At 44.8% G+C, this 25,363-nt stretch overlaps 1 protein-coding gene across 6 annotated transcripts in view; it reads left to right on the top strand.

The window, feature by feature from the left end:
* The window catches only part of ror1 (receptor tyrosine kinase-like orphan receptor 1), a 93,647-nt gene that overhangs the window by 47,581 nt on the left and 20,703 nt on the right, over window positions 1-25,363 (top strand). For 3 of the 6 annotated variants that reach the window (XM_062563265.1, XM_037470438.2, XM_062563264.1), the window contains exons 2-4: window positions 16,501-16,563; window positions 20,761-21,051; window positions 21,289-21,322. In XM_062563265.1, coding sequence (XP_062419249.1) covers window positions 20,790-21,051; window positions 21,289-21,322 — 296 coding nt within the window. In that variant the 5' untranslated portion in view covers window positions 16,501-16,563; window positions 20,761-20,789. Of the gene's footprint in view, window positions 1-14,982; window positions 15,343-16,500; window positions 16,564-20,760; window positions 21,052-21,288; window positions 21,323-25,363 lie in introns of those variants that run through there. The other 3 variants (XM_037470439.2, XM_062563267.1, XM_062563266.1) reach the window with 2 other exon arrangements.

The raw sequence follows: 25,363 nt of genomic DNA, 5'->3' as shown, positions 1-25,363 counted from the left end.
GTCAGACTCTTTGTTCCCAAAGATGGCTGGAGATGTCTAGAATGTGTACGTTTAGAGACATTTTTTGACTATAATAGACATTAATAGGGTTTTTATGACCAACATGTCTTGGGTATTGTGTCATTTCCCTGTAGTGCTCACAAGGGGCTTCAGAGCAGCGTCAGCACATGAGGTAATGGAGATGTCCGACTCGTGTAGAAGAGTTAATTATCCTGTAAATGATGTCTGAACACACAGAATGCATGTGCATGGATCAAAGCCTGGTGAAGGGCTGCTGACTGCCTTTAAACCCTGATTTTGAACTCTGATTATTAAGTGAAAACGTTCAGTGACGTCCGAGGAAACTAAATAATGAAGCAAGTAATGTTCACAGTAATGTGCACACACGTGCAACGAGCACACCCTAAAAAGCAGGCGAGCGGCAGCACTACAAACATACAAAATTAGCCACATGCCAGCCAGAGGAACTGCCCCGAGGGGGCGGGGTGGGGTGAGAGAGAGAGAGAGAGAGAGAGAGCGTGCAGAGGGCGGCGGTAGAGTGAACTTTCCAGCTGTTACCGTATCATGTTTGACATCTGTGTCTTGTCCTCCACCCACCAAGAAGCCCTCACAGATTCCCACATCACCAACACAGACACATGTACACAAACGCACACGTTTTATTGGCCCCAAATTGCCTCGAGGCTTCTTATACACACACACACACTAAGGTAGAAACACACAACTACATGCAGTCCTGTGCAATCACTCCTTGGGCCTTCTGTTGTTCCTCTGTATATACTTCACACACACACACTCATTCGGCATAGATCGAAATGTTCCTCCTCAGGAACATGAAATTACTGGTTAGTCTGAGTCAGCAATCTTTAAAACTGAATATCATCAACACTGCAGAGAACAATTTTAGCCTTCTCTTTTTCGCTCAAACTGACATCTGTAAACACATCAAATTCTGGTGCCAAACCTCAAATGAGCTCACACACACACACACACACACACACACACACGCTCCCTTTAAGTAGCGCGCAGCCCACCACCCTCAAATTAGCAAATATGCTTACCTTGACACCCCTCCGAAAAACTCCCACATGCAGCTCCATGCATCAGCCCACTCACCTTAGGGTCCCACTATGTAGATGAGTACGGGTCATGAGAAGCATTAAGAGGTGAGTTAAACCTCTTAAGAGTTAGTTGTTCTTCGCCATACGGAGCGTTGAAAGCGACACGTGCTTTTACACGGTTCTGCCTGTGGGTCGTTTCCGCTTCTGAATGGATTTCCCCCCCCCCCCAATGGGCCCTGACTCCTGCCCCAGCTGCTTGTAAATGTCCCAGCAAGTGCAGAAAACGAAGCAGAAGCATGCTGCTTTTTTTTATTACATCTGTCTTTTCTTTTCTTTCTCCGTCTCCCGCTGTGGACACGATGGACACATCGTTGGGTTTGATTGGTCATTTTCAATCCCCTTTTTGCCCCCTTGTTTCTCTCTTTTTATTCCGCTCATCTCTAGTTTACAGTTCGGAGACCTCTCAGTCTCAATGATCTGAGCCCATTTTCAACGGGCCATTAAGCCCAGATGATTCACTCTCTGGTACGAGGCCTGGGGGGAGACTGACCTTTGGACAAGCGAGTACAGAGCTCTCATCAAAAAAAGCTAGATTTTTTTCCCCCCAGAGATCGAGAGAGACATAGACGGCCCGACGCAATCAGCCAGGAAAATGCAGTCATGAGTGCGGATGTGCGATCGTTCTCAGATGGCACGCGCTGTCAACCCCCCCCATTCATAAATCGCCAAAGGAATGAGCAGCCGTTCTGTGTTATTCCTTATTATTTGCAGTTATTCCGGGGCACGGCTTTTCCAAAGGCTGCCGGGGGGGATAATGACAACGTTGGTAAGCCCCGCAATCGGACCCGGCTTCCTGCTGCCCAGCGTTTGCCAGTCTGCGTGTCGCAGTGGACGGGTGGAGAGCGTTGCCAAACCTTTAAGACGGCGGCCTTAGAGACAGTTGTGTTTTTTTCCACAAGCTGGGCGGCTCACGGCCTCTGCTTTTTATAGCGGTTCTACTGGAAGGAGGCATTTTCAATCATTGCAAACACTCGGCAGGGGCTCAAGTGTAAAGTGCCGCTGTTGCGGTGGCATGTAAGCTGATGGTTGCTTCTTTTTAAAGGTGAATATAAAAACAATATGGACACAACTGTGACTGTTTGGGCTTGTAGTGGAAGCCAGGCCGCTGTAAGCCCATAAAGGGTTTAGGAGACCTCTCTTTATGGAACTGGACCAACATCTGGGACAGCTCTTAATGTAAGAAAACAACTTTGACGTTTATCCTCACATAGAGCAATGAATACATTAATACACACACACACACACACGTGTGTGTGCATGAATTACTTACAGGTCAGTCGGCAGCGACACAAAGTAGGGCACCATCTGAGGGGGCAAAAAAGTAGAAAGTTCCTGTGAGCGACATTTACAGGCCACAATATGCTCTACAGGCCCCAACTCTGGTGTTTGGACTATTTTTACAGCCTAACTAACTGTTTGCCCACCACAATTCCATATTACTTAACATTATAAAGGAAGCCAAAGCCTTTTTTTAGGACCTCGTAGCATCTGGCTTTGGCAAAGATACATAAATAGTGAGATCAGGGCTTAGCTTTTAAATTGCCCAGGTCTTCTAATGTTACTGGATGGAGAGTTACGAGCAGGTGAATGATTGGGTGTAGATTACAGCAGCACTCTCATTATGAGAAGTTTCTACCACTCACTGTATTGTGTTTGCAGAAAGAGGCAGTGCCGTGTTACATGAACACTGGTTCTTTTCTCCGCTCTTGCCGTCACGGCATATTTCTCTCCACTTGGACCAATATTATACATGTTGTCAAGGAGCCCTTAAAGAAAATAAAGGTTGAGAATTGCTGACAACTCAAGAAAATGCAGTGTTGATTAGGGATGTCATAATAACTCAGAGCTTCGATTCCAAGTCTATGGCCAACATTGTGAAACCGTAATGGTATCTTTGGTGCTTTAATATCTACAAGGACGCAGTTAAGTCGACATTTCCAAAGGACACAATTTAACTTTTCCCCTTTTGGGTCCGTGCTGAGTTGGTGTAAGCACCACGTTGCGCACACATGCAGGTGCCGAGCCGCTGTGCGTGGTATAAAAAAAACAAACACATACTATCGTTCCTTTAATACAACGTGATTCCCTTCGGTCTTAGTTTTGACTTGATGACTAGAGTACAATCGCCAACTTTCCACCGTTCAGCGGTCTGTTCTGTGCAGATGGGAGACCTTCGTCAGACATGGAGACACTTGCTGTGAATGTGGTATTGAGTACAGTGTTGTAGGATTATTTTAACCCAGACATTTGATGTGGAATGATTGATCCCCTCGATAGGATCAGCATGGCTTCACAGTGAATGCAGCAGTGTTGGCGAGGTTTGCTTTCTTGGTCACACCATCATTTTGCACTTAGAGAGGGTTGATGGTTTGACATTGTTAAAGTTACGACTGGTGTTCTCAAGGGGCCCCTGTGCGCCGTGAGATGCCTCCTGAGGGTTCAGAGCTTCTGAGGAGCGTTGTTCAGGACTGGAGGCGCTAACAAAGCGAAGGCTTAGGAAGATCCTCCTTAAGAATCCCTTATCACAACAGATGGTCATTCCATAACCATAATTGGTTCAAATGATTGACGAGTGTGCATTTGAGGGGGCGGACCTTTACAATTTGCATCTCTAACATAAAAATTTATTTGATATTGAAATCCAAGCTGAATAATGAACTGAATAGCAGAAGGACTCTTGACTAGTGTTGCACCACAAGAACAACACACAGCTGGATTTGGCACCTTCAGAACTAAGCTGCTGTCTTTGTGTTAGACTGGCGTCCTAAATAACACTCTTGCTTCTAAAAGGAACAGGAAGCAAAAAGAGAGGAGACCTCTCTTAAGCGAATGATCGCACTGATGGGAGTAGGTACAGCTGACGTTCACATAAAACATGAAATAAGACATGAAACACGCCAACAGCAGCGCATGGCCTTCACCCGCAGCGTTTCAGAGTGCAGTATTACATGGTTCCTTTAAAAAGTATATACATACATACAGTTTAGAACTTCTTTTCAGATATTTCGAGTCAAATGAATTTGCTTCTGAGATTACTTACTTCATCATCATCATCACAATTCTAAAAAATGGAACTGATAAGCTTTGCTTATTATTTTTGCAGTTGTCCTGGGAAGCGATTTGAGTGGAGCAAGCCAAGCCAGAATATAAATCAGCAGTTACGCGCAGTAAAAGAACAGAGAGGGACGAGATCTCCTGGGGTGAACTGGATTTATAGTCCGCTGACTCGAACCCCTGCAGAGGATCTGTTATCAGGTTTAATGCACACACGTTTATTATTTGTAGAGTTAGATTTCAGGGCTGTTTTCACCTATTCATCATATTAAAAAGAGGCTGTGATGTAAAGAGTAAGGTGTTGGAGTAGGGTGAGCTAGTGCAAGATGCAAAATGTGGAGAGGATTCAAGGTCAAGATGGTGGATCTCACTCGTCGCCCAGGGGGATACGGTGTGTTTAAAGTTCCTAACTGAAAAAACCTTATTGCTTAAACAGCTGATCTCAGCATCTGTTTATTGCTCTCCCCCCCCCTCCTGTGTGCAAGTGATTAAAAGACAAGGCCGAGGGAAAACACAAGCTTTGTTTTCTAGACACGATCAGAATTCCGGTGGATTTACAACAGTGTGACTCCCTCCGGTCCCAACTGGTTGGAGGCCATCTGCTGACAACATCCAGGTCACTTCTTTTCCATCTCTCTTCCTCTCTGTTGAGACCACTATCTACCTCATTCTCAGACAGACGAGATGATACAAAGGTCTATTGTTGTCTCGCTCATTTTCTCCCCTATGCCCAGCTGCCTGGCCTCACTGTCACTGTGCTAATAACGAAAGGTCAGATGGTCGTGGATGGGCCAGTTGCTGCCATTGTGCCTGTGATATCTGCTCTGAGAGCAAATACAGGGCATTGACTTGATATTTAATGATTTTACCTTTCGTTAACCTTGACAAATATTAGGTTCTCGTTCCAACTGGACAGATCTGAGGCTGTTGTTGTCGCTTCATGAGGCCAATCAACCAAATGACGATTGATTGACGCATCTGTGTGAATCCATGTTCTTTTCTGACAATCTTAAATCAAATTGAAAAAAAAAAGATGTGTTTATGAGAATGAAATCATTTGTTTGTGAGACCAGCAAATATTTAAGTGAGTACACAAAATGTCAACCTCAGCATTGTAATTTGCTCACAATGGCAATGTTTATAAGGCAGAACTGAAAGCCAGTATGGTTGAGTGAGTCTACATGTTAGCATTGACCACAAACCATGGCTGAGTGGGATGTCATTGGTTTTGCAGGTATTTTTCTCCCAGATGATGTTGCAAAGTCATTAGACTTTATGTGGGAATCATGACTGAATGCACTGCGTTTATGCAAATGATTTAGGTGACTGTATAGGGTGTTACAAGGTGATACAAGAATAAAAATCAGGACTTACGGCTGTATTATTCACACTCTGAGGACCAAGAACGTGTGTGCTGTATGCCACGCTTTGCCGTCTATGGTGGTGGTCCCACCTCCAGAAAGCACCACAGTCAAATCATCAAAATATCTATTTTTTGTGTTTGTATGCCAAGTGGTTAGAGGATGTACTGCTTTTAGAGAAGCATGAAATTCTGCAATATGTTTAATAAAATGACCACACAAATCTAAGGAGGTTTTTCATCATGCAACAGTGATGGAACAGACCATCCCACTTATCAGACCCCAGGGCGTCCTACACCAGGCAGCCAGAATCACACCTTCTACCATGTGTGGAGGATATAGTCCCTCTGGGATGGCTGCGTGTGGACGGGAGGGGAATGAACAAAAGTAAAAAGGGCCCAAGCTCAAATGACACTTGGGTCAAACAAAGGAGGACTAATAAGGCACTCGGAGGGCAGGGAAACTGGGCCTGCAAGTGATTTAAATCTAAGGGCTGACAATACAGTGTGGTGTGTGGGTTTTTCTGTGTTTGTGTAAATGCATGTGTTGTTGTTGGTTGTTGTTGTAGTGTGTGATTGCAGAACGGCAATTAAGGATCGGTTATGCAGAGCAATTTGTGTGACTGTCTTTGCTTCTCAGTCATCTCACTGCGGCCCATGGTTAGACCTGGTCTGGACCCGGGGCTGCCATTCTAACATGGCCTGTGTGTATATGTGTAACATCATGTAGCCCCTGATTGCAGCTTCTTATGGAGCCTCACCTGGTTGCTGCCAATGTAAAGGGAATGAATGTTGGCTCTCATGCCACCAAATCAGTCCTCAATTCAATCTCCAGCTTAACACCAATAAACTTTATCAATGTATATAACCCCACTCTTACAAAGCAGTTTTTTGTTTAGTTTTTTTTATTAGGAATAAGCCATTTAAGACCTACTATTGTGTAACTCCAACGGGTCAACTTGAATAAATTAGTAATGTAGCAAACCACTGTGCTCCATTGCTACCTTTTTGCTATTTCACACAACCCAAAAGTCCCCATGCTGAGCATTGCGAATGAAGAGAGTTTATTTTCTGGTGTTCTGTCGGTGTCATTGGCGCCGCTCAGATTCCCCAGTAATTGCTCTACTTAGCTTTTGAAAATTCGACTCGTAAATGCGTCACATTGTTGCACTTGCTGCCGTTTAGTCGGGTTTGCAACGACACACGTTAGACTTTACCTCTCAAACATTTAGTCAGCACCAGAAACGTTTTGAACTGATAAGTTCCAAGTAAAGGGGTCTTACTGTCAAAGGGCTGATTTGTAGAAAACTGAAGGAGGAGCTGATTTTCTCCATATTTTCTCCATCCTTTTCAGGAAAAACTGCAAGTAATCCCAAGCTTATTTTCACATTGTGACAAGCCTTTAAAGGCCTTTTGTACCAAAATATGTTGCGGCACTTCATTACTATATCAAGGTCATTCCATACAAAGTGATGACATGTGCACATCAAGTAATAGTTGTTAAATCCAGATGGTCTTCAGGTCCATGCATGGTTTTTTGAAACAACACATTGACTCTTTCCTTTGCCCTTCACTATTTAGACACAGCTTTAGTCAAGTAAGGGTTTGAAGGAAGGATAATTAACTCACTGCCTCCACCACCTCCATTTGTTACCTGGAGAAAACTGTACAGTATGAAGTCGTAGTGCACCTTTTATCTCCTTCCCTCTTTAATGCTGACACGTGTTCTGACATTGCAGGGAAATCAAAACGCTGTGTCTTCACGGCCCAAAAGGCTGCTCGGTTCAAAGTCTTTATTCTGTTTCATAGTAGTTATACAGACACACGGAGCTAACGAATCCCATCCAGCAGGATTGGAGTCCAACACAGTCCAGGGTCTGTCTGCAGCCTGCAGCTTTACAACACACACACACACACACACAGAGACAAGAAGGCAGGCCACGTACGTCTACACACAGATATGAAACTGTAGAATTAATAGTACCCTTCTCTACTTCATGAGAGAGAGAGAGAGAGCTTAATTACTCATATTTCTCCGGGTCTATTCCTCAACCTCAAACCTGACGAATGGCTTCAGTTTATCCCCTAAATGGTTTCCCCAACCTAACACATCAATTTCAGGCCTTTTTCGTAAGACAAAAAAAGAAACCTTTGAAATGAGTCTGACATTGGCGGACGATGTGCGTCATTAGAATGGTACTGCATCATCAAAGGCTTGGACAGAACTGGGAAAATTCCTTCACCTTTGTCCTCTGCTGAGGCCATACTGTTTCGCAGCAGTTGCTTTGATCCAAACTATTTTTGTGTCCACATTCGCCTCTGCAGATTTCAAGTGGGCTGACTTTCGGTAGCCTAGCAGCCCATTTCTCAACCCCCTTGTTTGTCTTTTGGCGTTTGAGGAGGAGCGAGGCTTGTTTACGTCAGCAGGGACCAGACCTGGGGCCCGTCGGGGCCTTTTCTTGCTTTGAAGCACACTTTGGACACTGTGTACAGGGGAGAGACCTACATGGTATAATACAGTGTAGGATGGCGGGCCGGACTAATGACGTAAAGGTATGCGGGGGGGTAGAAAAAAGAAGTTCTGATCCACCAAAGGAACCTCCAGGATCAGGGCCCAGCGATCCTCCTGTAAACCATGTCCCACATGCTCTCACTGTCTCCACCTCCGCCTCCTTCTCCTCTCTGCCTGTCTCGCCCCATCTATTTTGATTTCCTTTTTCCCCCCTCCTTTTTTTTTTTTTCTCACCCCCCCGCCTCCCCTCTCCTTGTTGTTTTATTGAGGAATGCTCCGCTGAGGGGAGCATTTGATCTTACTGCCGCTTTGACCTAAAGATGGAGGGAGGGAGGAGCTCTCTAAGGCTGCATGTGTCCCCAATTACGCCCGTTCAAATAGCAGCGTAATTCCCCGACTCACTTGGTAAACGGGAGATGGGAAAGAGACGTCTAATCAAGGCCACAGAACGCTGACTTAATGCCAACTCTGACACACACACAGACGGAGACGCACACACACACACAAAGCCCAGCTAATGACAGGAGTCGTCGCCCCCCCCCCGCCCCCCTCTCTCTCTTTAACTTCCCGCACAGCAGTCTCATGAAAAAGGGATTGGAAGTAAAGGACTAGAAAACGCCCTCCCTCCCTCCACCAGTCACCGACGCCTACAATTGAAACGATTTTCCTCACATTGCTCAAACTCTGTTTGACTGCACGTCCACGGCAACGACGCAAACGGGGGGGGGGCGGGGGGGCGCGGGCTAGAGCGCCACGCAGCGCGACTCAGCCGCGTGGGTCTTCACAGAGAAAGAAAGACTGGTCTTCCTGCGTGCCCGCATTCTGTGTGTCAATAACAACGTACGACAAGCCAAAGGAGCCGGCTCTAAGACTCCGGGAGTCCGGGCACAGATTTCATCTCTGCAAACTGTGAGATTCTGAACAGGGAATGAGGTCATAGGGTTAGAGATTCTTGTGCCTGTAGTGGTCCTCTAACACCTCTTTCTTCTTCTCGGCCCCAACATCTGCCTATCCTCCTTTCCATCGTCTGGGGTGGAGGTGGATCAGTTATGAAGTGTGTGTTTGAGAGGACGGGGGAGGTGATGCTCAGTCAGCCCCCGCTCCAGTCGTCTGGTGAAATGAGATGGGAATACGCTTTGGGACGGGGAGAGGAGCTGCGATCGTCTTTGTCTCTCGCGGCGTACTTCGTTTCGCTCTCTTTTTCTGTATTTCGCCCACTTTAATGATCATGTATCACAATAAATTTGTTCTTGGTGCAAGTTACAAATGGTGAGACTGTAGATATAGGAGTACACACTTTTAACTTTCACCAAAACAATATTCATTTGCACTGTGGGTTTCAGTAGGAATCTGCCAAATGGATTTACCAATACAATTTTAGATATTATTTACCCACTTTTCTGCTTTACGGGAGGTTGGAGAAGTTAAATATAACGCCGAAACGTGAAATCAAATTTACGTTCTTTTCTACTTCAGATCGGCATTCACATTTTTTCCAAGCTGTTCTATTGTTTATGTCTCCGTCTCCTCATCATGCCAAAAATTTATTCTTCTCCTGATGATTCCCAGCAGGCAGTTTGAAAATCTTACATTGTGTTTCCTTCTTCACAAGTTTCATCATCAGTATGACGTCTCCTCTCGAGTTTGGTTTTGCTCTTCTTACTTTATATATTTCCTGGGCAGGTGTCCCTGCCATTCCTCCTCCATACATTAGAGATCATAATCAGGGAGCCTTTCTCTACAGCACACACACACACACACACACACACACACACACACACACACATTATTTGGTCCAGCTGTTTCTTCACTTAACCCGGGAGGAAAAGAATCCCGTACGACAAATCATTCTCATTAAAGAATTATTTTGTCCCTGAATCACCCAAATCTTCCCTCTAACAAGCTGTATTCTTTTTTTCCATTTAGTACTATATATTTATTGTTAATTTAGCGTTTTAGTGTCATCTCAATATGAAATATGATTGCGCTGAGGTATCCAGTGGAGTTCATTCGTTTTCTGCAAGCTCCAACCGTATCTCAAAGTTTTGTGGGTATATAAATACAAATTGAATTGACAGAGCAAGACTCGCATTCTTGTTTGCCAAATCTTTCGAAACATATTCAGTTAGTCGTTTTTTAAAGTCGCTATCCAAAAATCAACTTTATAAAGAGTGAGGATGCACGATTTGTCTTGAACGTGCAATCAGTCATCTGAAGGTGATCTCTCCGCAGTGGAGAAAGTGGTTTTGGATGCTGTGACTCCTTTGTGTCCGCTCTCGTCCCTTCCTGTCTTCTTCTCTTTCTTCCTCCTCCTCTCGTTCCTCAACCCGCCTGTCTTCCTCATTAGCCCGGCTACTTTTTTGTCCAAACAAGTGGAGGAATGCCGGGGCTTATTTTCTTAACTGTGGACAAGCAGAGGTTCCCCCTCAGAGCGTTGCTGAGATTGACGGGAAGCGTGCTGAAATGGCCCAGAGGTTCTCTGTTGCTGGCCCAGACCTCCAATGTAGAGCTGGAACAACCAAAGAATAAGAATAACTTGATATCTCAAATGAATGGTTCTTGTTAGCATGCTGTTTCTTTCTGGCTTTCATCTGTCTTGGTCCCTACAGTATATCCCCTCCTCTCATTTCAACCCCTATGGTTATATGAATGGAAACGGGTCAGTTAAATGGCACTATTTATTTTTGTGTGTGAAATCATTCATGCCTTGAAATCAATCATGACAATGGCTTTCTGGATTCATTTTTCTAAATTACATCATAACTGTGCTTCATTTACGGTACAAGTACAAACGACTGGACACACCTTCTCATTCAATTCAATGAGAACCTTTGACTTGTACTGTAAATCAAATATATCTTAAGCATCGGATGACCACACTCTGAGTTGCATTAATAGTGTCTGGTTTAAATATTCTCTTAAGTCAGCCCTCCAAGTGAGGAAATACAGACGTAAAAAAGAAACTGCTCAAGTGTAGTCACATGATGTCTAAATCCAAGTCACGTTAGAAAGCCAGCGGCATTATGCTGGTATCCCCAGATTCCATCTCTGCTGTTGAATTTGTCATCCTCAAAGAATTTAGGAATGTTGGCAGGGGGCTTATGGAGTGACCTGATAACACACACTCACACACACACACACACACACTCAGGTTTTTGTCCAACTCACAAGCACAGGCAGACATGCAGCGCGGCATGTGTCTTACTCACACTGTTGGCACACCTGATACACTGTTTACAGAAAAGTCACGTCGTGGCTGCGTTCATGTCACCAGACAAACACAAACACACACACACACACACACAGCGTTAGGTCTCAAATCTTACATTCCACACCTGAGCCCATGAAACAAGAAGAGACCTCATCGCGCACAAAACATTGAAGTAGCAAATCTGCTGTGTGACACGCATCCATTCAGGTGTGACGACTCCATCCACATCCCCCTGACACCTCTGCAGGTAACGCCAAGGGATCCTGAGCGCTTCCACACGTACACACACACACACACACTGCCACCGGAGCTGTCCGGTGAGAACAGATGAGCTGCAAGGTTCTCTAGTTTATTGAGGTGTGAAGGTCATGTGACCAGCGCTAGCCAATTCGGCCGTGTGAGCGAGACAAGCTACACCGGGGTTTCAGCTCACACAGTGGGAGTCCCCTCCCCCTCGGCTCACGTTGTGCTGTGGTGGTGGAGACTGGGAGGTGATGTTGAGTTGCTGGTTCACATTGTAACTACATGGATAACCAGTTCCCCACCGATGCATCTGTGTGAACGCGTCGACTCAAAGAGGGTGTAAGGATTCAGTGTCTGTCCGCATGGATGCTCACCACCATGGACTGAGGAATGCTGGGTAGTGACAGTTGGCGGTGTCAGCCGCTGTGAGATGATCTTCAGTGAAGTAGCACGGTGCTGTTTAAAGGAACCTTCTCGGCTCGTGTTGGCCTGTGTCAGCTTTATTCTTAGTGTGCTCGACTTTCCTTCTTCTTCTTTTTTTGCAACCTTCTCATGTGGTTGAGGGGTTCAGATTTAATGTGATGGCTTATGCTGCGATTGGTCTACATTTCACTTATACCAGTGTGTAGTGTACAAATATTTAGTAATAGATAAACCTTTTCACTGAGAACTCTACACGTTCCCCTCAAAAGATCTCAGCTTGCTCGCGCTCCATAGTGTTTGATAACTATTTAAATACCAGTCAAGTTTGACCCAAAGACCCAGAGATCCCTCAAACATTCATGAAGAATGTTGTGGTCTTGCCAAATTATAATTCCAAATGTTATGCTGCTTTCCAAAGCATGTAGTATATGTTGCATGAAAAGTTCCACCGGCTCAGCTCTGTGATTTCTGGAGAGGATCCAATATCTTTTTTTTTTTTTTCATTTTGGAAACTAATAAAACTTCTTTTAAGAGAAGAACTTATTCTTTCTTGGTCTTGTTTTTTTTTGTCCTTCTGATATAAAACCACCTTTTTCATTTAGCTCTCTCTCTCTCTCTCTTTCTCTCTCTCTCTCTCTCTTTCTCTCCTGTGAACTTATAAGGTTACAGAGCACAACATTCTGTGGCAGTGTAGTGTGTGTGTGTGTGTGTGTGTGTGTGTGTGTGTCAGCAGTTCTTTTGGTCTATGGTGTCCTCAGGTGTACACGGAGTCCCTGAACTGGGCCTGCTTTTATTCCTCCATATGCTCCAGTGGCGCCTGGGAACAAACAGCTGCACGCACAGGTGGAGTTATATATACTGGACATTGGCCAAAATCCCCCCCTTTTAGTCCACTCCATTCATCCTCTGAATCTCAGCTTAGTGCCGACATTTGAAATAGTTGAAGGCAGCAGTAAAGTCAATTCCCAAGCAATGTGTGGTACATCCACCAGCCTGTTTTCTTAATCTACTTTACATGGCGTAGTTGTCTAGGCTTAACATTTAGTTCTGGCTTCCTTTTGAGTGTGTATTTCTTTAGATAAACTGGCTTATACGTTTGCAGCTTGTAACATACCAAAGCGAGAAGAATACACCCCAAAATCCATAGCAAGTTGTGCAGGTTTTACCTAATGAAGTGGGACCACTCATATTAAAATGTTATTGTCTAGCTGGCGATCCGTCCCTTGCCTCTGGGATGCCCATTATGACCAGTATAAGCCAACACAAGGCGGGTTGGACAGAAGCCCACTTCATAAAAAGACTATTTTTTTTTTTTCTTCTGCATTTTCACATTTTCCAAATCTTCTTTGAAACATCTTTTTCTAGGTCTTCCTCTCTCCTGACTTTTCTTCTCTCTCACGCTGTGCTTCTCTTTTTCCCTTGAAATCATCTTTATTTTCAAAAATCACAAAACACTTTCTGCTCATTTTGACAAATGAGCAAACTGGATAAAGAGACAGACAGAAAGCGACTGAAGTAGCATGCGACTGTACGGCAAAGATGGCGGGGTTTGCTGTTCTTCCAGATGACCCCCAGAGTTGGGTCAGTTTTCCAGCTAATGGGGATGGAGGAGGCCCTTGGAGGAGGCCCTAATTGCTGAGCAGAGGAGGTCATACATCATTCCCACTCACCACACTAACCACCCTGGCTCCAAACACAGCCCCCCAGACCATATAACAGCACATTAGTTGCTATGCATAACCACTCACATTGAACATTTCTGATTTGGTTGAGCTTCACCCTCGTTCTCGATGCCTCCTTTACTTTGAGTTTGTGGTTCCACACTAATTCCTGTATGCTGCGTTTAACAGTAAGGCCACACCAAGTTCTCAAAGCTGCATTGGGGTGAAGCTTCACTTCCCTGTGTGATTTTTATCCTCATAAGTCAAACACAGCTGGATGAGCATCAGAGGCTGCTCCCATGGAGCTGGAAGTGATGTCCGGGCTTCTCAAAGGCACTTTTATTTCACTAATTAACTCTGTGTTAGAATAACAATTGAGTGACACACCATTGCAAATGGAAGCAGAGGAATCTAAAACGTTCAGCTCTAATAAATATGTAATGCCCGCCCAGAAGGGAACCCTATTCAGTATTGTAGTTTGTAAAACACACAGAATACCCAATCCGACACATTACTACTGACGTGCTATGGAAATAAATGCAGGTTTTATAGCTTTTCTTTGGAAATTACTGTAAATGTACAGTTGAGATGAATGTCGTTTTAACATAAACCAATCGGCTGAGATGGAATCAGGGTACTTATGGATTGGGGGAATCTGACTTTTGGCAGCTAGAATAGAAATCATGTGAAATGGTAGACAAGCAGCTAAAAGGTTAAAAAATACCCATCCAGTTAACATCCAATCAGAGGCCACAAGCACAATGGCAACATCAAACCTGGCACAAGCACTTTTAATGGAGGCCTATTTTAGGCCCTCATTAACAAATTGGCCTCACACAATTGCTTTCCTCTGTTACTGCGAACCTTATAAAGCTAATCTCAAAATGACTCTGTAGTTCATCCCACATATTCCAGATGATTGTCTCAATGAAAGAGAACTAACAGATGTGACCTGAATACTGGAGCATTCAAATGGAGGAGAGGGAAGTTGAAGAAAAATGAGGGAATGACCTCTTGTCTAGTGAGACATCTTATCTGAAAAGGTCATAGAAATGAAAATCATATTTCAAAACTTTTTCCCGTAATAGTAGACCTGCTAGGGTTGCTAAATTCTGGGAATATTCAAATTTGGAAACTTTCTATGGGAATTAACGGGGAATAAACTAAAAATGTTAATGTATTTACCTAGTCAGATAAGACAAAACAATACTTTGCTAAGCAGTTTGTCACAAGCAGACGTACTTGCAAACATACACATTTTTGACTTAATCCATTTGTGAGTAGAATTATTCTTTCAACAACAACAAGAACATGAACGTTGAATAAAATAGTGTACTCCCTATGATCACCCCCCCCCCCCCCCCCCTTTTTTTGGCAGTCAAAATTTCTCAAATTCCCTTTGCAACCCTAAGACCTACACAACATAGTTTGGAAAATAGCATATATTTTTCAATTCTTCCTTAAAAGTATATCAACTTCCCCCGTCCTTCCCCTTCCCTTGTTGTATTATCGTGTCCAGCCCCTCTATTGGACAGTCATTTTTTGTCTTTTAACCCAACTCCGAAGCATATGAAACAATATAACTAACAGAGCTTCTTAGCCGTTACTTTAAAAACCAGATAATATTCACACCTACGTTTATTATAGATCAGCCCCCTGGTGTTGCTACAGATCTGTAAGAATCTTGACCCTCACAAAGCTGCCGGCCTGCTGTTGTGACCCTGCTGCCCAGCTCTCGGGAATCCTTCACTAAACAGGTGCGGAGGCCCCAAAGAGCTGCTCATTAACACAGCTCATTTTCACAAGCACCACCACACAGTCATCACCATCCTGACGCAGCACGTGTGAAACAGCACATTCTCACTCAATTAACGTGACGCCGTGTCGGGCGCCTGGCCCCACTGCAGACTTTCACCCTGCGTGTGACACACACACACACACACACACACGTGACAATAATGTCTTTAAGTTGTAAACTCACAAATTGATTGAACAAGAGCAGTACGTGTATGGAAGCACAGGTTTGCATGTAGGTTTTTAGTGTGGAACAGTTGAGTCAGTGGGCATGCTTGCATTTAGGCATGTTAAACTATCCCAGCCTGCACCAAGCTAAACACACACACACACACATTCTGTCGGCCTGGAAAGCAGAACTCTTCGTAGCTCTGGAATACCACATGCATGTTTGTCAGTTTTCTGATGTCCAAAGAATCAGCAAAGATAAAAACTGCTCCAGGTCCCATCCGGGTCAATCCTACATATTTAAGTCCTGCAAGCTTTTTCATTTGACAGGAATCACCTCTTGACCCCCCCTTTGGCCGTGCACACTGGAGCCCATTTTCTGTCTCCTTTCCCCTGTAATGAAAAGCAGAGGCCTGCTCTGTCGTCAGCTGGTAATAACACAGCATTAGGTCCACATGGCTCGCTGATAGGCTCCCTGTTACACATTAGGACCTTTTGATCTGCACCAGCGAATGTGCAATGCTATCACCTGGTTTAAGATAGAAAACTGTCTGTGTCTTTTACATCGGGGTGTGGCTTCATCTCTCAAATGAATATTATCATTTGAGCCAGATGTTTGCCAGTTATTTATTCTTTACTTGTCTTAAATGAAGAGTACACCCAGCTCTTGTTGTGTCATGTTTTGGTACATTTCCATTGTCATATTTGCATTTGCAAGTTGAACTTATTATCACTTTAAGATTGTGTAATGTTTTCACAATAAATTGGCCGCCTGTCACATTTCCAGTGTTTTAATCCGTACTTGGGAAGGATGTTGAAATACAGATATTTTCCCACTTGCCTTTCTACATTTATTCTTAATTTCTTGGTTTTTGATGCTCCTAGAGAAATGGCCATTGAGAGTGGTGGTGAAGCAGCACGCTAATAGTGTCCACCATTTCCTCTGTTTGCAGGGTCTGAGTTTTCCCAAGACCCCAGTGTGATAGCTGCCACTTCATGGAACAGCTCTAGTGATGGTAAAAGCACACGTAAACACACTCAAACACAAAGCGTCACAATAATCACTTTGACAGCATCTCTTTTAAGCAATCAATTATGTTGTATTAGTGTAATTAACACATGGTGCGTTGAACGTGTCTGAAATGAAATTCAGCAATACAAAACATTCCTGACATTCCGATATAATGTCCCACACGCTGATGTTCTTAATTACGTGAATATTTGCACATGTGCAACGCTTTGAAGGAACATGCGTGTTGACGCCCTAATGCACACATAAACACATAAATATCAACAACCATCTTCGTCTGTTGGCAAATGTGCAAAGTGCCCCAGATCGCTTGGAGGTTCAGGGCCCAACGGCACCTTTCAGGCATGGCAAATAAATACAGGTCTAGATTAACTTCCACTTCACCTGGTGAAAAAAAAAGAAACTGCTCCTGGAAACCACCGTGGCTATTGAGTGATTGTGAATGGGACAGCACTTTGCTGCCAGTCACCCAGGCAACCTCCACAAATATCATTCACAATGGAGGTTATTTGTTTTACACTTTTTACGTCTCTCAGGCTCTTTTCTCATAAAATCAGAGGTAATTGTGTTTTCTTTTTTTTCTTTTTTTTGTGGTCATAATTGCTTCGATGACAACATTTCACAAAGTGCTAACTAGTCCAGGTACAGTCATTAGAGGTGTGTTTCCAGTTTGTGTCGGAAGCTGTCTGAGCTTTTCTGCTGTCCTGATGTCACTGGTTAGCTCATTCCACCATTCAGGAGCCAAGGCCTTAAACAGTGGGCATGCTGTTGAGTGTTTAGCTCTCTGCGAGGGAGCAACAAGCAAATTGGGAGCGGAGGGAGCGAGCAGGGAGCCCTTTATGAACCCTTTCCGTGATTAAGCACGCTGACATCACGGAAATGCTGACTTACGGAAAGGGTTCATGCAGAGCGCAAACACTCGACGGCTTCACAGTGGCACGGCCCTGAACCCTCGCCCGGTCGGGTGGAGCCTCAAAGTCCGCGAGGGTGGAGGATTCCTTCTCGTCCTTCATCAGTAAAGATTCTATAACAAGATTTCTTATTTTGTTGGAAGGGAGGGTCTACATCAGCAAAGGGAGCATTTGAAACTGCTGTTCTCCTACGGGAACAATTCAATGGGCTCCACGACTTTATGTCCACAGCATTACCAATTAAATCTACCCCCCCCTCCCCCCTCGGCTCGGTTTTTCTCGGGCTTGGAGGGCCGACATCCGCCCATTCTCCCGCAAAGATACCCCGACTTGGAAGGGCCTCAACAAGAGATTTGATTGAAGCAGTTTAGTCAAAATAATCATTATGGTGACCAATCGAGGATGTTTAAAAAGGTCATAAATACAACGAGGAGTGTTTCCAAACAAATCATAGGGACAGCTTTGTTTTTCCGCAGCAAAATAATGCAAAGCTAGATAGACACTGTTAATACTAGTGTGTGTGTGTGTGTGTGTGTGTGTGTGTGTGTGTGTGTGTGTGTGTGTGTGTGTGTGTGTGTGTGTGTGTGTGTGTGTGTGTGTGTGTGTGTGTGTGTGTGTGTGTGTGTGTGTGTGTGTGTGTGTGTGTGTGTGTGTGTGTGTTGAGCACCATGACTAACATCTGTTCCTTATCTGATGGATGGATGGTGATTGTGCCACCTGTTTTGTCTGCAGGCGAGGAAAGGTTTTGATTGACCACGCAGACAGCTTTCAGGCACCGCGGCTCTATCGGTGTGCATCAGTAGCAGGAAGTCGTCATCCTGACAAAAGGCTCCGCATCGGGCTGAAATCCGGGGCGATGACACTGTACCAGACCCATTTCCCCAGGGGCCTTCTTTCACTCTTCCCACGTCTTTCTTTGTTTCATTTTTCCACGTTTTGGCTTCCTTTTACTTCCTTCCCTCTACCCCCTCCTCCTGTTGGAGGGTGTCCCAACTTTAATGAAAATCACCTTTAGTCATCGCTGGCGCGGCGGCAGCCCGAGATCCTGAGTGTTTCTACCCGCTGTGTTTGGTTAGCTGTGCAGCCACTCGGGTTTCTGTAACCGTGTCTCGCCTCGTACAGGTTCAACCCTGTGCTTGTGTGTGTGCGCCCGAATATGGACCACGCCGTGTATTCAAACACAGAAGTACAACGGGGCCGCCGAGATGAAAAGGCATTGTGTAACCCGTACGGAACATGTGCAGCTTGTGTGCGCTGCGTTGGTGAGTGTTTGATTGCACAAAAGCCACCGTGCGCTGATGACAGGGGACCATTGGGTCGCACGCCACATTAAAGGGACAGTACACGTACACGATACACTCGTGCAAAGCAAGTTTTGTTGCACCGGCATCGGTGGGACGTCCCTCTCCCATTCGCCTCCCTCCTGTCAGTCTCCCGCCGTCTCTCCTGCGCTTGGTTTCTTCTGCCCCCCCCCCCACTGCTGCGCGGTCACTTATTACGTCAGCTAATGGAGCGCGAAGGCCCACAATTCCAAACGCAATTTTCTTTTTCACCAACTCGACTGATGAAACGGTGAAATGAAACGACTCTGTTCATGTGACCTCCCCGCTCCGCACAAAACATGGCGTCTTTATTTATTCTCATCTAATATATACAACATACTTTTTGTTCTTGATGTAGTCAGTTGACTTGTTGAGGTGGTTCAGAACTGTGGTGCGCACAGATGTTTGGGTTCACAGTTTGGGAAGTCCACTTAAAATAACCTGAGCAGTGGAGTAGAGAAGTGAGTAGATGGGAGGAAGAGAAGTAACAGAAAGTTGGTAAAACTGTCCTGATATTCCGTTTCATTTGGAACATCCAGTCATGTCCTGGCTGCAGCGCTGTACTTGTACTACAATGAAGGGAGGCCGTTGTAGAGGAAGGAGGACAGAGAGAAGGAGGGTGAGAATGGAGGAGCCGGGGTGGTGGTGGTGGTGGTGGTGGTACAGTTGATGGTGGGAGGCCCCTCGTATTGTCACACACTTGTTAAAACCACATTGCTGTGTTGAACCAGCGGTTTTGAGGAGGACAACGTGAGTGTGTGTGTTGAGGCTTGAGTAAACCCACACAGACCCACACACACACACACACCTAGACACACAGGGGCTGTATGCCAAGACAAATGTGTCTTTTTCACAAATGCGTCTCTCTCTCTCATTTTACACACCTCATGACAATATGTCAGCTGCAGGCCGCAAATGAGCTAAAGTCTCAGACTCCCTCTCCATGTTGGGACGGGCCATCCTCAACAAATGGGGGTAAATGACATGTCTGAGGACCTTTTATTTGCCCCTTATCTGACGAAAAAAGCTGCTCACACATTAAACCCGCTTGATATCAAAGGATAGTCCTGCTGAATTGTGGGTTTATTTTCTCAGGTAGTTTGATATTTAGGGGATCCTGTATGTTCACGTTAGTAATCAACAGAGGATTTACAGAGATTAGGAGGGAGCCACTTTGTAAATTACAGCACTGCTCTGTTGGGGACCACCCTTGCTGGGAAGCATGAGATAGTAAAGGTTGAAATGTTTGGGACTCGCACAAATTAAAGTTTGTCTGACAAGTATTTAATATTCCCCAGTATTTTTCCACCTCTGTTTGTTTTGGCCAGTTTGCGTAACCAAGAGCATTTCTGCATACCTAAGATTGGTTTTGGGGTTGAAGGCACTTTCCAGAGGTTTAACATTTTTCCTTCAGATTAAACTCTAGGTGGCCCTCGAGATTGGCATTTTTTTTTTTTTCGCACCTTGTGGAAAAATGTCTCTTTGAACTCACAAAAAAGAATTTTCCAACCCGGTCTGAGCTCATTACGTGGGCTTCTCATGTTGACTCTGTTAAGTATGTTGGGAGCGAGCGAGTGTGTGTGTGTGTGTCCACAAACAGAATTAGAGTTGTATCTGTGGTGTGAGAGAGGTGCGAGTCAAAAATGGGTCTTTGGGTGGATTTGGTCTCATACGCTGATACAAAGCCAGGGAAAACCCTCCGGCATCATACAGCCTTCATGAAAAGTGAGTTTAGGTGTCAACACAGTGGCGACCACAAAATGCCTTTTCAAAACCGGGCTTTGACTGCGTTTCCCAAAAAAGTTTCTCTACTATTGCTACTTTAAACAGCCGTATGTCTTCTCCATCTTGCTCTGACTAAGTGCTCCTGGCCCCGTGTAACGCAATGTTCCCTGTCTCCTTCCTCGATTCCCCCCCCCCCCCCCCCCCCCACGCCTCTCCGTCCTCCAGGGTCGTTCTTCATACGGCTTGAAGCTCCCATGAACAACATCACCACCTCCCTGGGCCACACAGCCGACCTGCTGTGCCGCGTGTCCGGCAACCCGCAGCCCTCCGTGCGCTGGCTGAAGAACGACGCCCCGGTGGTGCAGGAGCCGCGGCGGATCTCGCACCGATCCATGCCTTACGGGTCCCGCCTCCGCATCCGCAACCTGGACACCACCGACACGGGTTACTTCCAGTGCGTGGCCAGCAACGCCCAGGGCACGGTGTCCACGACAGGCGTGCTCTTTGTCAAATTCGGTAAGAGGAGCGAGGGCTGTGATCTAAAAAAACGTACCCGAACGTAGATGTGACGATGAAGGTCCTGTTTCACTCACTTTTTGTGACAAACAAAAGACGTTTCTTCCTAGAGATCTGGCTCCTTTCAGCAACACTCCACTGATTCTTGCCTTGTTTCTGGCAACCTATGCAGAGAAAATCTGGGACCAATATTGTTTATCCTGTTGTAAAAAGAAATACCCTTGTCCTCTTTTCCAGATCCACTCCCTACACTTCTGGCAGGAAGGCCAACGTGAGTTTATTTCCCTCTTTCCATTTTTCTCTTTGTTCGTCTGTAGTTATTTGGTTCCAAGAGTATCGTGCAGAGGACGGCGTAGGCCTATTTAATTTTTTCCTATAATAGGAACACATTTAATTATAGGGAACACGACGAACATCAGGGAACATCAGGACTTGATTGATGTTGGAAAAGTTGATCATAAAGCGAGTAACAACATTCCCACTGTGTTGAAATTGTGTCTGCTAATACAACTGCAGAATGCTAGTGTTATCTGATACTTGCATTGCATAGAGTATACGAGTATAGCCATTCAGCTGTGGGCCCCGGAGGGGCTGAGGACTTTGTGGGGTGGTGGGCCGGTTTGTCAATTATAAAGAAGATGTTGCCATCTGAAACGGACTGGATAGCATCCATAACACATCTTAGCATTGGACAAGCTGGGTCATTGCACATTAAGGGAACTAATCAGAAATCACAGCAATGCTAAATTAAAACACATTCAAAACCTGTGCTCTTCATTTAATTTCAGGGAAATTCTGACTTTCACAGAGCTTTAATGACGTAACTGCAAGTAAGAATGAATGTCTTGTATCTACTAGCAATTTAAGTTGATTAACTAAAGTCCCGTATTGAGAGTAGCAAATAATACAAAGCCCAGTTTAGTTTGAGCCTGGCCAGCTTGCTTTGGCTCTTGCTCTTGGTGGTGTGATATGTAACTGAGAAAGGACCTTCTGAGTTAGTGGATTAAAAGAGTGAGGATGAAGCCCAGTGGCGTTACCATGTTCAATGTGTCAGAACCGCTGGAGCATATTGGATATCTGACCATTTCTAAATCAATTCATACACTTTGAGCATGTGTGAGTGCTGCGTTTCCAACATCTGTTCCTACCGTACTTTTGTTTACATGTTTTTCATTTTGATTTTCATGTTCAGCTAAATTGCAGCTTGTTTCATGCATGAATTACAATGCAATGCAATACAATGCAATTTTCCCAAGCCAGTAACCAATCAAAACAAGCTGGCCTAAAAGAAAAAACACCAAGAAATACACATTGATTACAAATATCCAAGTACATGCACAGAAATAAGTTTTTTCTGTTTTATAAATCTTTAACTAGTGATGAAGTTACGGTGTTGTCATCGCGCCTTTAGTTGGAGTTGGTACCATGTAAATCCCCACAATGCCCCGTTTTCAGGATCGCTTCAATCTTCACATCTCAAAGATGACACAGAACTCACTCAATTACACATTGCACGTTGAAATGAGGTAAGTTGGGTCCATCGAAGACCAGAATGCAATTTAGACGTCTCCTGTGGCGGTGGGCTGATTGTCCCCGCTGCTCATCATTAGCGCTGCGGCCAACTTACTAGCTGTAAAGTGGAGTGGAGTGGCAGGCCGTCAAGAAGACAGGGTCACCTAATGGTGACGTGTGATGACCTGCCAGCGCGTACCTCGCACTGCAGCTGTCCAAACGTCCCAAAGTCGACTCAAAATCTTTGACGCACATCTGGTCCACAAGCCTGTCAGTTCAAGTGAAATATACTCCATATTCCTCGACACCGTCCTTATTGAGCAGAGAGCCTTACTGAGAGCTCAATGTCTTCAGTTTTCTGGGGAGAAATTAACCACAAATATTACTCACAAATTTGGGGGGGGGGGGGGGGGGGGGGAATTTCTTGCCACCCACCTCGTTGAACCTCAGCATGACGCGAACGTCAAGTCGTCAAGTGTGACGGAGAAGCCGCAGGCGAACGGAGGGCTGACGGCCCCGGGGTTTAAGCTACGACTGCGGCGGCTCGTTTTCCCGTGTGGCGGCTTGAGAGCAGAAAGAAGATGGGCTATAAATACACACTGGTGAATGAAGAAGAGAGAGTTGGAGGCTTCAATCCGGGCCTTCTCTTCTTACAGTTTCAGATGTTCATGTTTTCCATCCACGGATCTTTTTTACAGACTTTAAAAGCATGTCCTTTTTAAAGCCTCCATTCATGAGGTTTATTAGTAAGATCTCAAGTCCATAAGGGCAACTCCCAGTTTTTATTATAAGCTAGCAGGAAATTCTTTGAGGTCTGTGGATTCTGACCATTATAATGACACCGCTTTCTATTCAAAGGTAATCATTTCCTTTTTATTTTCTATGTTGTGTGATAAATAAATATGTAGTTGGTGGCTATAAAAGGCCCGCCTTATGCCGTCTTTTTGAAATGTTTTTTAGGTAAGTATGTTTATTCATGTTATGTAAGAAGATTGATGAGATGGATATTTAAATCCTAGTCTGGCTTTTTGCAAAAGGTAGAAATCCTCCTACGAGCCCCTTTTTAAGGTTCACAAGACTCGTATGTGAAATCCATACAAGCGTAGAAATGACACGATGTGGTAACACGAGGGGACGGAGCTGTTCCTTACAAATCTCACTCTAGGCCAAGTCCCACCTCGGGTTGAGTCTGACTGAAGTCCACCTGTAAAGTAATCTGCATCTAGAATTGTTAATGAAGTCAGTCGGTTATCTCCAAATAGAGAGAGTTCAGTGCATCTCCTCCACACTGTGCCCATGCTCCCCCTCCATGTTTCCCCTTCCTACCCTCCTACCTTCCTACCCTCCTACCCTCTCTGGAGATGCTTTAATAGAGCCAGCATAAACACAGGCTGAGGGGGGAAAAAAGTCACGCCTGCCAAAAGTAGCCCCCCAACTTTCACCGTTTCTCTCTCTCTCTATCTCGCTCTCTCTCTCTCTCTCGCTCTCTCGCTCTCTCTCTCTCTCGCTCTCTCTCTCTCTCTCGCTCTCTCGCTCTCTCTCTCTCTCTCTCTCTCTCTCTGAGTCGGCGGGCGAGTGAAGGGAGTGAAAGCAAAACAGTGTTAGCAGGGCAGGGGGAGGGTGGTGCCATTAACACTCGGGCGCTGCGTGTTGTCCTTCACGGGTTCTTTGGCTTGACGGCGTTCAGGTGTGATTCGCCGCGTTGAGCCGACGGGAGGGTTCAGATCAGATCAGAGGGCGGCAATAACTCCTAACAGAGTCCTGCCCTGGACAGAGCAGCCTAGAACTGTCTGAGATACAATCACACACTCACTTCATCACCGGCCTTTTCTTTCTGACTTAGTACTTTTATTTTCTCCAGTAAAATGAATCGGTATAGTTTAATTAGAGACACGTTAGGCACGACTCAACTGCAATGTATGGAAATTCCTCTTAATTTGAAATAGACATTTCGGTGGTATAACCTCAGATATAATATCAAAGCAATAATATTTACATATATTTTATTATTTTATATATAACAAATCATTTTCAACTTTTTTTCAACTTTTATTTCCGAAATTCATCGGATGATGCTTTCTTTTTTAAATGTTGATATTCTGCATACATGTGTTTTAGTGTGACAGCATGGATAAACAGACTTTAGCGCAGTGCTGATCCTTATGTCTGTGTTTATAATAAACGGGGTTTTCTCCCCGTATGAAAAGATTAATACCGCTACACCGTGACTGTCGAGGCTGTTTAAATTTCAAAACTTTCCCTACCGTTTTTCACTCAGCACTAGCAAAAAAAAAAAAAGCGGTTACAAAAATAGCTCTTTTTTTCTTAAAATTCTGCTTTTCCCTCCCCCGAGCCTCTCTGATTTCTCCTAGAAAATAAGGAAGACCGGTTACACAATGAACCCATTCTCCCTCAGCAGTATTTTCTTTGTCACGTCGTTTGCTTCATCACCTTTTTGTATGACGCCGATTGACAGTCTTTGGTGGAAAAGTTCTTTTGCCGTTGTCCTCTTCATTTTACTCTTTTGAACGTAACTTATTTTAACAATATTTTACCTGCATGTCAACTCAAACCACTGCTGACTGTAAATCCGGCAATTACATGCGCATGAACGAGCTGGTTTGTTAATTGTTGTGTCTCGGGCTGCTTCTGCACCACAGTACAGTGAGACCTTTATCTACATTTTGTAAGCTTGCAATTAATATGTCAGTTAAGATTCTGTTTGGATGTAACCTAACGATTCCTCTAATCAGGCCTGTTTGACTATGAAACAGTGTAAACACACACACTCATTTCTCCG

Source organism: Pungitius pungitius, chromosome 7, assembly GCF_949316345.1.
Source record: "Pungitius pungitius chromosome 7, fPunPun2.1, whole genome shotgun sequence".
Taxonomy (NCBI): Eukaryota; Metazoa; Chordata; class Actinopteri; order Perciformes; family Gasterosteidae; genus Pungitius; species Pungitius pungitius.
This window is presented reverse-complemented; position numbering and strand designations above follow the sequence as displayed.